This window comes from Haemorhous mexicanus, chromosome 30 (assembly GCF_027477595.1).
Source record: "Haemorhous mexicanus isolate bHaeMex1 chromosome 30, bHaeMex1.pri, whole genome shotgun sequence".
NCBI lineage: Eukaryota > Metazoa > Chordata > Aves > Passeriformes > Fringillidae > Haemorhous > Haemorhous mexicanus.
In genome coordinates, this window is record NC_082370.1 from 3,628,045 (window position 1) to 3,640,264 (window position 12,220).

General features: G+C 51.1%; 1 protein-coding gene across 1 annotated transcript in view; it reads left to right on the forward strand.

Annotated features, from left to right (window-relative positions):
* Positions 1 to 3,251: 3,251 nt before the first annotated feature.
* The window catches only part of LRRTM4 (leucine rich repeat transmembrane neuronal 4), a 126,165-nt gene continuing 117,196 nt past the window's right edge, over positions 3,252 to 12,220 (forward strand). The window contains exons 1-2 of the mRNA XM_059870663.1: positions 3,252 to 3,570; positions 7,183 to 8,729. Coding sequence (XP_059726646.1) covers positions 3,567 to 3,570; positions 7,183 to 8,729 — 1,551 coding nt within the window. The 5' untranslated portion in view covers positions 3,252 to 3,566. The remainder of the gene's footprint in view (positions 3,571 to 7,182; positions 8,730 to 12,220) is intronic.

The following is a 12,220-nucleotide window of genomic DNA, read 5'->3' on the forward strand; positions in this document are numbered from 1 at the left end:
GCAGAGTGAAAGCTCCCTTGCTTCAGCTCAGCTCCTCAAGTTTTCTGCCTTGGAATTGATGAAATTTTCCGTTAGAGCATCACAGGATTTTTAAGGCAGCAAAATCCTGTCCACCCTTTGGTAGGAGCGTGGGGATTTTGAGGCTCAGTCAATGGCAGAAGGAGAGATCCTGGCTGTGCTGCTTCAGCTCCTGTGGGATCCAAAGATCCGGGAAAAGACATCCCTGGAAATGGCTGCAGCTCCTGTGGACATTGCTCTGCTCACTCCCACATCTGGCAGGGTTTCAAATGGACCCATCCTGGAGAATTATCAATCCAAGGTGGAATAAATAACTGCAAGCTTCAGCTTTTACATTTATTGGGAATAATAAATAGGAATTCCTGCTCCAGTGCTCCTGGCCGTGATGCAGATGGGGTTAACTGAGATAGGGGAGAGGTATTTTCAACATCACTTATGATAATTAAGTTCTGAATCTTGTTTGAGGGAGTTGTGTGTGCTGCTGTCCAATCCAGAATAAAAATAGTGATTAATGATGATATTTTTCATATGCAAATGAATATCTGATCTATAGGTAGCGACAAATTGTCATAACAGAACAAACCAAGCAAGGGTTTTTATTCAGAAGTGAATATTTATGCAGTGTGGGTGCAGAGGCAGTCTGGGTGCAGATATAGGGGAGGACAGGTTGGCTTCTGTGGATTGTTTTGTGGGTTATTATTTCTTTTTCAGAATGGAGTTGAACTCCTGGCCCATCCTGTGTCCCAGGGTTTTTTCCTGCTCCTTCAGAGGGCTGGATCCTGGGAATGGTGACTCCATCTGGGATGGATTGCAGGGACAAGCAGCGAGCCAGGAATGAGGAATTCGGATGGAAGGGCTGCAATCTGACCTTGAGATTTGTGCAGTTTTCATTTTTGGTACAGAGTGGGATCATCAGGGAATCCCCCCCAGAGATGTGGAATGCGGAGCTGGGAGCTCCTGGGTCACAGTGGGAAATATTTTAAAGATTTAAGAATTAAATAACACCATGGCTGGCTCATGACTGACTTTATAAAGCACTGCCACCATTTTGGCAGCTGAAGGGGGATTTGGGCAGGGAGTTGTTCCCCAAATAACTGATGGGGGTGTTTAGCACTGGGAGGGAAGGAAATGGCACAAATATCCAAGTTTTAGGAGCTGTTCAAGCTGTTCAGAACAGTCCAGTGCTGCCCTCTGAGCAACCCCAGAGTGCTGGAGGCAGAAATGGTCCCTGTGGGATCCTGGCCCTGCTCTGAGCATTCAATTCCTTGGAGCTTCTGGCTAAAGAGGCTCCCAGAACCAGCTCAGGGAGCTGCTGCTGCCCCTGGCCCTTCTCATCCCTCTGGCACCTTCCTGGTGAACTGGGAATTGACCCAGCCCTGGTGAACTGGGAATGAACCCCGTCCTGGTGAACTGGGAATTGACCCAGTCCTGGTGAACTGGGAATTGACCCAGTCCTGGTGAACTGGGAATTGACCCAGTCCTGGTGAACTGGGAATTGACCCAGTCCTGGTAAACTGGGAATGAACCCAGTCCTGGTAAACTGGGAATGAACCCAGTACTGGTGAACTGGGAATGAACCCAGCCCTGGTGAACTGGGAATTGACCCAGTCCTGGTGAACTGGGAATTGACCCAGTCCTGGTGAACTGGGAATGAACCCAGTCCTGGTAAACTGGGAATGAACCCAGTACTGGTGAACTGGGAATGAACCCAGCCCTGGTGAACTGGGAATGAACCCAGTCCTGGTAAACTGGGAATGAACCCAGTACTGGTGAACTGGGAATGAACCCAGCCCTGGTGAACTGGGAATTGACCCAGTACTGGTGAACTGGGAATGAACCCAGCCCTGGTGAACTGGGAATTGACCCAGTACTGGTGAAATGGGAATGAACCCAGTCCTGGTGAACTGGGAATTTCTCCAGCCCTGGTAAACTGGGAATCAACCCAGTCCTGGTGAACTGGGAATGAACCCAGTCCTGGTGAACTGGGAATTGACCCAGCCCTGGTGACCTGGGCAGACCCAGCAGAAGGTGACGCCTGAGAGGTGGCACAGCCCGGGTCCCCCCTGACTCTGGAGGTGACACCTGAGAGGTGGCACCGCCCGGGTCCCCCCTGGCTCCGGGGCTGGACCCTGCACGATCCCGGTTCCTGCTGCGAGAGCCACGGGAGAGGAGCTCCGGAGGAAAAAGGTGTCATTGATTTGCATCTTCAGTTCTGCCCTCTTTATCAAAGTCGGTGTTTTTCTGACTAAAAGGCACTTTGATTTAAAAAGAAAAACATTACAGCCTGCCAGGCAGGGGATTAACCCTGTCCCAGCCACAGCGGGACACGGGGTGTTTACATTTGGAGTTGCTGCCTGCAGTCAAATCAAACGCCTTTTGTGGGGATGATCGGTGTGATCACAGCCCCTGCACCAAGATCCCACTTTTAACCTGCAAACCTCCCTTCTCCTGCCTCCCCTCCCCCGGGATTTCAGGGGAAAAAAACAAAAAAAAAACAAAAAAAAAAAAAAAAAAAAAAAAAAAAAAAAAAAAGAAGAGTTTAGAATTTGCCCAAGCCAAACACACAGGTCAGGTGGATTAGAGCAAGCTCAGGTCGGCAAATCCCGAGGGGAGCAGATGTTTTGTTTGGCGTCTCTGCCCGAAAATCCCGCTCCATAAACATTCCATAATCCAGGGGAGACGGAGGGCGTCCGGCAGGGGAGCACGGTGGGCAAGGCAATGCTGTGTCTTTAATTTTCTTTTCCGAGGGAAGCAAAGTCTGCAGAGCCATGACAGCCTCGCTTGTTCAGCCTCTCATGCGCGCTGGGTTTTCTCCAGTGGAGGGCACTCGGTGCTCCACAAACTCCATCCTCGGCACCCGCCAGCTCCGGAGCATCATCGCTCTCTGGAAAGCCTCGGAATTAGACGAGAGCTGCCTCTCAGCACAGCTACAAAACACTTTAAACCCGACCAGCTAAATGGATAAACCGAGCCTGCGGGGCTGCTAAGCCGGGCTCGGGCACAGCACGGGCGGCCCTGCGGAGGATGGATCGCTGTGCCCGGCCATGGCAAGAGGCAGCAGCAGAATGAGGGATGCGAGGCGCCGGCAGAGCTTCGCTCCTTCCTCCCAGAGAAGTTGGTTCGTCTCCATCGCCCGCTCCGGCTTTTCTCAGCGATTGCCACTTAACGCCGCCGCTCCTCTGATGACTTCCACAATGGCTCTCAGAGCTTAGAGTCCCTCCCTACCCCCCCACACTCCCCCCATCCTTCGTCCTGTCTTCCCCACCCCCAACCCCTTCCCTTATCCTTTCCCTTCCCTCATCCCCAAAAATTCCGGCTGCTCCTCTCCGGGGAACTTTGTGGGGTTCCTGGCAGGCAGGGCTGGATGGCGGCGGGGCGAGCGGCAGCGACATGAAGATGCTGATGGTTTAAAGCCGAGGGAAAAAAAGAGAGAGAGAGAGAGAGAGAGAGAGGCGAGGGGAAAGCCAAAAAAAAATTTTAAAAAGGGGGAAGAGAGAGGAGAAAACATCTGGAGGAAGGCGAAGGAGGACGTTATTGATGACAAAAGGATGGGTGAGTGAACTTTTGTGGTTTGTTTGCTGGCACAGCTGCAGCTGTGGGGTGGATTTTGCAGCTGGATTATTCGCCGGTGGCGGCGGGGGTGGGGGGGGGGGGGCACCGGGAGCAGCAGCCAGCGGCGCATTCCGCTGTGCCAGGTGACTCACGGCACTGCCATCGCCTTTTTAGCCCTTGTCCCCCCCCTCCAGGCACACACACACACCTTTCCACACCCACGGGTGGGTTCCTGCCCCGAGTGAGGCAGCAAAGCCCCCGTGCTGCCCACCCCCGCACCTGCAGGGCACCTTTGGGGTGCGGCTGTGCCCGACCCCCCAAACCCTGCCGCCTTCGCCTCCCGACCCCCCCGGCACCCTCCGGGCTGGCGTTAACACTTTGCAGGATGCGGGAAGCAAAGGGGAGGGAAGGGGGAGTTGTTTGCATAGGTGGTTTGTGAAGAGGCTGGAAAGATGCCCCTGGTGCCTCTGCTCCATCCCCAGCAGACGTTTGGCAGTCGGGGTTTTTTCGGAGTGTGACAGGTTTATTCCCCTCCTTCCTTCCTTCCTTCCTTCCCCCCATCCCCAGCCCCCGAGTCTGTAACAGCCAGAACATATTTCTAGCTGGCTGCTGCTGGCAAAGAGAACGGAGCAAAAAAAAAGAGGATTTAAATTTCAAATCTACCCATTAAAGTGGGAGGCAGGGGCATTCTAGATCAGGAATTATTTTTGCGGGTTGTCCCCTGGTTTAAAATTGGATTAAAGACCTGCAGCACTGGGTTGGGTTTGTTTCTGTGTGTGACAAATAATAAAGTGATTATTTATCAAGGAGATATGAGCCCTTGAAATATTTCCTGTTGGAAGAATGCATTTTCATTCTCAGCAAGGCTGCAACTCTGGAGGCAGCAGCCCTAAAATTATTCCAGGCGTGCAGATGGGTGTTGGGGGCTCTGACACCCCCTCCACGCCCTCTCATAATTATTCAGGATTCCATATATTCAATTGTTACATATGTCCTCATATCCAGCACTGCTGCTGCATGCCAAACATGACATCTTAAAGGCAAACCCTTAAAATCAATCAGGGGAGGGGAATTGAAAGAGAAATATCCCCCTTTAAACTTTCTGGGTTTGCTGCTCTCTGGAAGTGTTGGGGTGGGTGTTTTCATCATCCAGTTAATTAGATTAATTCAAATTAATAACTGTTTAGGTATTCACAGCCATGTGTGGATGAGTTAAATGAACGTGGGTTAAAGCAGTGGTTCATTTGAAAGGAACACATCTCCTACCTTTACCTGGCACTGGGGTCCCGTGCCAGCATTCCTGGTACTCTTCTCTGTATGGACAAACTTTGTTTCTCTGCATCTATGTCTGGACTTTAGGTACATAAAACTCACGAGTTTTACTTAAACCTATTCTTAAACCTGAATCACCCAGTGCAAAAAGTAAAACCTTTACTTAGTGCCTCGTTTTACAATAAACGCAGGTTATAAAGATGGATCAAAACTTCAGGAGAAATTGATTTCCCTGTTCCTGAGGTAATTTTGGGGGGATTAGACTTGCAGTTGCTTTCCTTGAGGAACACATTGAGCAGCACGTAGGAGCAGAAGCTCTGGCTCATTTCCTCTCCAGCACAGTGACTTGACAAATATGTTTATTGTTCAAACCTCAGCACAGAGCACTGAGGACACCCCAGCTCCTCAGAGGGCTGGAGGACAGGAGCACAGCCAGGAGGGAACAGGCTCCTGGAGCTCCTGGGGAGCCCTCAGGGTCATCATGGCACTTCTCTTTCAGCTATTTCCCCACCTCAGCTGAATTGGTTCATGTGGAAAGTCCCAGGCTGTAGGGTCAGAGAATTCCTTCAGGGTTTGGCCCATATCCTCCCATTTCCCACAGCAGTCGGGATTTTCCATGCCTGGGTCTGCTCCTGAGTCTGGGGTGCACAAATCTCAGCCCTCAATCTAGAGAAGCAGCAGACTGTGTAGAGGAAGCTTCCCAGACTGAGTACCAGAGAGAAGGTCTCTTTAACATTCAGGGGAACTGAACATTCTCCAATAGGATGTAACAGATCCAGAGGAGAAGAAGGAAAGCAAAGGCTGAAAAGCCTCATCCCCTGCTCCTCCTCTAACAAACTGGGTGCATAAAAAACAAACAGGGGAGTCTGGTGGCGGTGGGGGCCACCAGATGAGAGATGGCCAGGCAGGCACTCCAAGGATGGAGATTTGCACCACAAAGAGCCGAGGCAGGAGGCAAACAGGCTGTGTCCCAAATCCCAGGGGGGCTCAGGCTGTCCCCGAGCCCCCAGTGATGTGGTCAGCTGGTCATTTAGGATGTGGTGATCTGGTCATTTGTGTCCAAGGCTTTCCAACGGCGTGGTGATCTGGTTGTTTATCTGCAAGGCTTTCCAAATGTGTGGTGATCTGGTAATTTGTCTGCAAGGCTTTCCAAAGGTGTGGTGATCTGGTAATTTATTTGTAAGGCTTTCCAATGACATGGCAATCTGGTAATTTATCTGCAAGGCTTTCCAACGGCGTGGTAATCTGGTCATTTGTCTCCAAGGCTTTCCAATGGTGTGGTAACCTGGTAATTTATTTGCAAGGCTTTCCAAAGGTGTGGTGATCTGGTCGTTTATCTGCAAGGCTTTACAAAGCTGTGGTGATCTGGTAATTTGTCTCCAAGGCTTTCCAACAGTGTGGTGATCTGGTAATTTATTTGTAAGGCTTTCCAATGACATGGCAATCTGGTAATTTATCTGCAAGGCTTTCCAACGGCGTGGTAATCTGGTCATTTGTCTCCAAGGCTTTCCAATGGTGTGGTAACCTGGTAATTTATTTGCAAGGCTTTCCAACGGCGTGGTGATCTGGTCGTTTATCTGCAAGGCTTTCCAAATGTGTGGTGATCTGGTAATTTGTCTGCAAGGCTTTCCAAATGTGTGGTGATCTGGTAATTTATTTTAAGTCTTTCCAATGACATGGCAATCTGGTAATTTATCTGCAAGGCTTTCCAACGGCATGGTAATCTGGTCATTTGTCTCCAAGGCTTTCCAATGGTGTGGTAACCTGGTAATTTATTTGCAAGGCTTTCCAACGGCGTGGTGATCTGGTCGTTTATCTGCAAGGCTTTACAAAGCTGTGGTGATCTGGTAATTTGTCGCCAAGGCTTTCCAACAGTGTGGTGATCTGGTAATTTATTTGTAAGGCTTTCCAATGACATGGCAATCTGGTAATTTATCTGCAAGGCTTTCCAACGGCGTGGTAATCTGGTCATTTGTCTCCAAGGCTTTCCAATGGTGTGGTAACCTGGTAATTTATTTGCAAGGCTTTCCAACGTTGTGGTGATCTGGTTGTTTATCTGCAAGACTTTCCAAATGTGTGGTGATCTGGTCATTTGTCTCCAAGGCTTTCCAAAGGTGTGGTGATCTGGTAATTTATTTGTAAGGCTTTCCAATGACATGGCAATCTGGTAATTTATCTGCAAGGCTTTCCAACGGCGTGGTAATCTGGTCATTTGTCTCCAAGGCTTTCCAAAGGCGTGGTGACCTGGTAATTTGTCTGCAAGGCTTTCCAAAGGTGTGGTGATCTGGTTGTTTATCTGCAAGGCTTTCCAACGTCCCTTTTTCCCTTTGGATCTTGCAGGTTTCCATGTGATCAAGCAGCGGAGAGGCTCCAGGGTGCTGCTGGGGCTGCTCCCCCTGGCGCTGCTGGCGGGGCTGGCGGGCGCCCAGCGAGCCTGCCCCAGGAGCTGCCGCTGCGACGGCAAGATCGTGTACTGCGAGTCGCACGCCTTCCGAGACATCCCCCACAACATCTCCAGCGGCTCCCAGGGCCTGTCCCTGCGCTACAACAGCATCCAGAAGCTGAAATCCCACCAGTTCGCCGGCCTCAACCAGCTCATATGGCTTTACCTCGACCACAACTACATCAGCTCTGTGGACGAGGACGCCTTCCAGGGGATCCGCCGGCTGAAGGAGCTGATCCTGAGCTCCAACAAAATCACCCACCTCCACAACAAGACCTTCCACCCCGTGCCCAACCTCCGCAACCTGGACCTGTCCTACAACAAGCTGCAGGTGCTGCAGGCGGAGCAGTTCAAGGGGCTCCGCAAGCTGCTGATCCTGCACCTGAGGTCCAACTCGCTGAAGACGGTGCCCATCCGCGTTTTCCAGGACTGCCGCAACCTCGACTTCCTGGATTTGGGCTACAACCGCCTGCGGAGCTTGTCCCGCAACGCCTTCGCCGGCCTCCTGAAGCTGACGGAGCTCCACTTGGAGCACAACCAGTTCTCCAAGATCAATTTTGCCCACTTCCCGCGGCTCTTCAACCTCCGCTCCATCTACTTGCAGTGGAATAGGATCCGCTCCATCAGCCAGGGGTTGACGTGGACCTGGAGTTCCTTGCACAACTTGGATTTATCGGGCAACGACATCGCGGGGGTGGAGCCCGGCACCTTCCAGTGCCTGCCCAACCTGCAGAAGCTGAACCTGGATTCCAACAAGCTCACCAACATCTCTCAGGAGACCATCAACACGTGGATCTCGCTCATCTCCATCACTCTGTCCGGGAATATGTGGGAATGTACTCGAAGCATTTGCCCCCTGTTTAATTGGCTTAAGAATTTCAAGGGAAATAAGGAGAGCACCATGATCTGCGCAGGCCCCAAACACATCCAGGGCGAGAAGGTGAGCGACGCCGTGGAAACCTACAACATCTGCGCCGAAATCCAGGTGGTGGCTACTGAAAGGTCCTACCAGGCTCCCAAAACCCCCCAGAGACCCGTGTTCGTCCCCAAACCCACCCTCTCCAAACTGGAAAGCCACCAGCCGACGTCCGCCGCGCCGAGCCCTTCCGCGGACATCCCGACGCCGGCGGTGGAGCCGGAATACGAGCACGTGTCCTTCCACAAGATCATAGCGGGGAGCGTGGCCCTCTTCCTCTCCGTGGCCATGATCCTGCTGGTCATCTACGTGTCCTGGAAGCGTTATCCCGCCAGCATGAAGCAGCTCCAGCAGCACACGCTGATGAAGAGGCGCAGGAAAAAGGCCCGGGAGTCAGAGAGGCAAATGAACTCCCCCTTGCAGGAATATTACGTGGACTACAAGCCAACAAACTCTGAGACCATGGATGTATCCGTTAATGGATCTGGGCCCTGCACCTACACCATCTCTGGCTCCAGGGAATGCGAGGTATGAACCATGATCCTCCTAAAACCATTTCAGCTGCTGGGAAGGAGAGGTAAATGTTCGAAGCTCTTGGGGTGTCTCTAAATGTGAGAAAGATTGATGAGATTTTGGGGTTTGGGGGTGGTTGTGGTTTTTTTTGCCTGCGTTGGGGTTTGCTCTGTGGAAGGTTCTCTCGTGTTAAATGGCAACAGGCAGGGAAGGGATGGTGATTATTTTGAATAATTAAGACTTATTAAAAAAGTGATTAAGTTGGAGTCAACAACTGTGATAAAGGCATCTGGAGTGTTGTTCTCCTCCTGTTTGCACCCATTTGATGAGCTGTGGCTACAACCGAATCCTATTTTCAATGGATTGGTAGATACAGAGGAGCTTAAGAGCCTTTTCTGGTTTAAAACTAAATATGGAAACCTTTTTACTCCAGACCCCACATCAAATCTTGAGGGGTTTATGGGATTTAATGATAATGCCAGAGATTTCCTGCATTTTTGGTCTGGTTCAGGAGCAAACCAGGGGACAACAGGACTGCAGCAGGATCTTGGAGTTGTTTTCCTGGAGCAGCAGGAACACAGAGGCTCCTCTGGACGTGAGCCTTGGTCAAACAGCACGTTTGCAAATATCTGGGTTGAGAGAAGGGGATTCTTGGAGGGTTTAATTTCATTTCAGTGATCAGTGGAGGCTTAGACAGCCCTAAAATCAGCTGGAGCTGATTTCCACAATCTTCGGGTCGTGTCAGGATTTGACTCAGCAACACGGGAAACGCAATCAGGAAAAGCTCTCAGCACTTCTCCTCTGCTGTCCAGCTTGGCAAGGAAATTCCAGATTGCTTTGTGGCTCTCCTGCCAGTGACTCCACTGCTGTGGATGCAGGGGATGGGTTTGCTTGGAATGCTGCTGCTCATTTAGAGCTGGCAAAGGAGGATTTGCACAATTCCACTGCAGTCCTGGTCACTTAATCCTGCTTGTGATGTGGCACCAGGTGGACTTGGCTCCCTTGGTCCTGGATGTTCTACCTGAGAGTGTTTCATGTGCCTGTTGGAGTTTATTCCCAGCCCTTTGTGCAGGCTGGGGCTGGCTGAGGGAATTGTGAGCCCTGGCACCCAGGTGCTGTGGGAGGTGTGGTGAAGATGAGCAGAGTGGGATCTGCAGTCCTGGGATCTGGATTGTTCAAAACCCAATGGTTTGAATCAAATTTTGAATTTTGAACCCAATTCTCTGACAATGTGAGAGGTTTCTCATTTGGCAGCTGAAGTCCCCAGGTGGTTTTGGACTGTGAATTTTAAGGGGAAGGAAGAAAAATGCAGTGATCTGGGGTTGCTTTCTCTGGAGCAGCATTGTCTTCAGAACAGAAAACCACTTGCCACATCCCTGTCACTGCTCCAGGAGAATGCAGAATGAAGGTGTGAGGTTTGCTTTGTTCACTGTTACATGAGCGATCTTCAAGTTATTTTGAATTCCCCCTGGCTGTCCCAAAGAGCATTAATCCAGCCTGGAAGGCTCTGTCCCCTTCACGGTTTAACACCCCTGAAGTTTCATCAGCTCGGCTAAAATGTTGTTTAATTTGGTGGGAAACAGATGAATGTGCAGGTGGTGACTGAGGATCCAGGAAATGCCACCACCACCCACCCCCAATGCATTTTGGATCACAGAAGACAGAGATGGTGTTTGGGAGGCTGGAATTTGGATAATTCCGATTGCAGCAGGCAATTACAAGGTTCAAGAGCCCTCCCGGGTGCTGTTACCTGGGGTGAGCCAGGTGGAATTCCCCCAGGTGGCTGTGGCTGTTACACACAGCATTAAACACCAGGGGACCCCAGCTCACCTGGCTTCCAGGTGCTGCAGCAGCACCAGAACGGTTCCTGGTTTTTAATTTGGATTAAATTAAACTGGTGACAACTTTGCAGGACTGAGGGGGGTTTGTGGTGTGACTCGGGCTGTGCAGGACACCCCAGAGCTGTGTCTGACAGGTCACTCTGTGCCCTTACTGAACATCCAGCAGCTCTTTGCACACTAATAAAATCTAGAGAATAATAAAGACTTCAGGAGGTGGAAAGCAGATCATTGAAGGCACATGTAGCAACCCAAAGCCCCCACTGAAATCCTGTCTTCAGCTCGGATTTGACATTCTGCGTCTCCATAGCTACAAGGTTCCACTTGTAAAAGGAGAGATATTCGTTGTACAGCACTTAAAAATGGTTAAAAAAATCCCTTGTAGAGTCTTCAGCAGTGGAAAGGGTTTGTGTTTGGTGAAAAAAATAGGAAATGGAACCTCTCTTTATTCCCTAATTTACAAAACTATTATTTTGTGCAGGTGTGGTGCAGCCCAGGCCCATCCTCCCCCAGGGCTGCCTGGCTCATTCCCGGTGCTCAGCCTCAGGTTTCTCCCAAAAATAGAAAGCCTTGGAGGGGAGAGGAGTGCCTGGTTACCTGTGTGAGGGCAGGCAGGCTCCAGGACTCATTGATTGATTGATTTTACCTCTTTCAGCAATTTTTTCCAAAGCATTTTCTGCTTTCGTGCGTTCACCCCACCGTGCCTGGGGGCAGCTGAGGGTCCAGGAATGGTGTGGGTTTGGGAAAGGGTGATGGGTCAGTTCCATTTGAACTGGGAAAGGGAAGGGATGTCTGATCAGACACTGCTGTGGGTGCTGGGGTGGGGTCTGAGCAGAGCTGGAACCTCCACAGGGATCATTTGGGGCGTGGAAGCATCCAGCTCATCTCATCCACAAACCACTGATTTTCCATGGCAGAACTGGCCTGGGAACAATGCACTGAGGCATTTCCACAGCTCTTCTCTCCACAGCAGCTCCAGGGATGGTGCTGCTTTAAAATTCGATGAGGTTTGGAGCATCCAGCAGAGGCCCAGAGGTGGGAGCTGCCCTGTGGAGCTGCTTTTCCCAATCCCTGCTCCAGGAATGATTCCTGTGCTGGGGGAGAGAGCCAAAGGCAGGCTGGCTGCAGACAGGAGGGACTTTGGCAGCAGAGGGATTCTAATCACTGACACCTGGGCTCTCTGTTCAGTCTCTTGGCAGGGCTTGCTAAAATAACTGGATGCTCCCAGTTTGGGCTCTGGCCATCCAGTCAGCAGAGTGCTGCTCCCTCAGCCTGGGATTTGCTTTGTGCCTCTCCCTCCCTCTCGCTTTCCCATTTATTTTGTACATTTGCTGGAGATCTGGAAGCTGTAAAAAGGGATTTCATAAAGCCAGCTGTGGCAGTCTGCATTTCATGCACATCACACTCACAGAATAGCTGAGAGCGCCTCGCTGGGAAGGTGCTGTGGGGAGAAGGAAAATGTTTCTGTCTGCTGGAAGGTCACTGCTGTCCCCTTTCCCAGGCTGGCAGGGACAACACAAACAACAGGCAGACAGGTGAACAGCTTTTCTGTGCGAACTGAGCGCTGTGAGGTCGCTTTTTACACCTCTCCTTCTCCTGTCTGGCCGCAGCCCATGGATAAACAGCCACCTGCTCACTCACAGGGACAGCTCTGCTGTGCCCTCCACG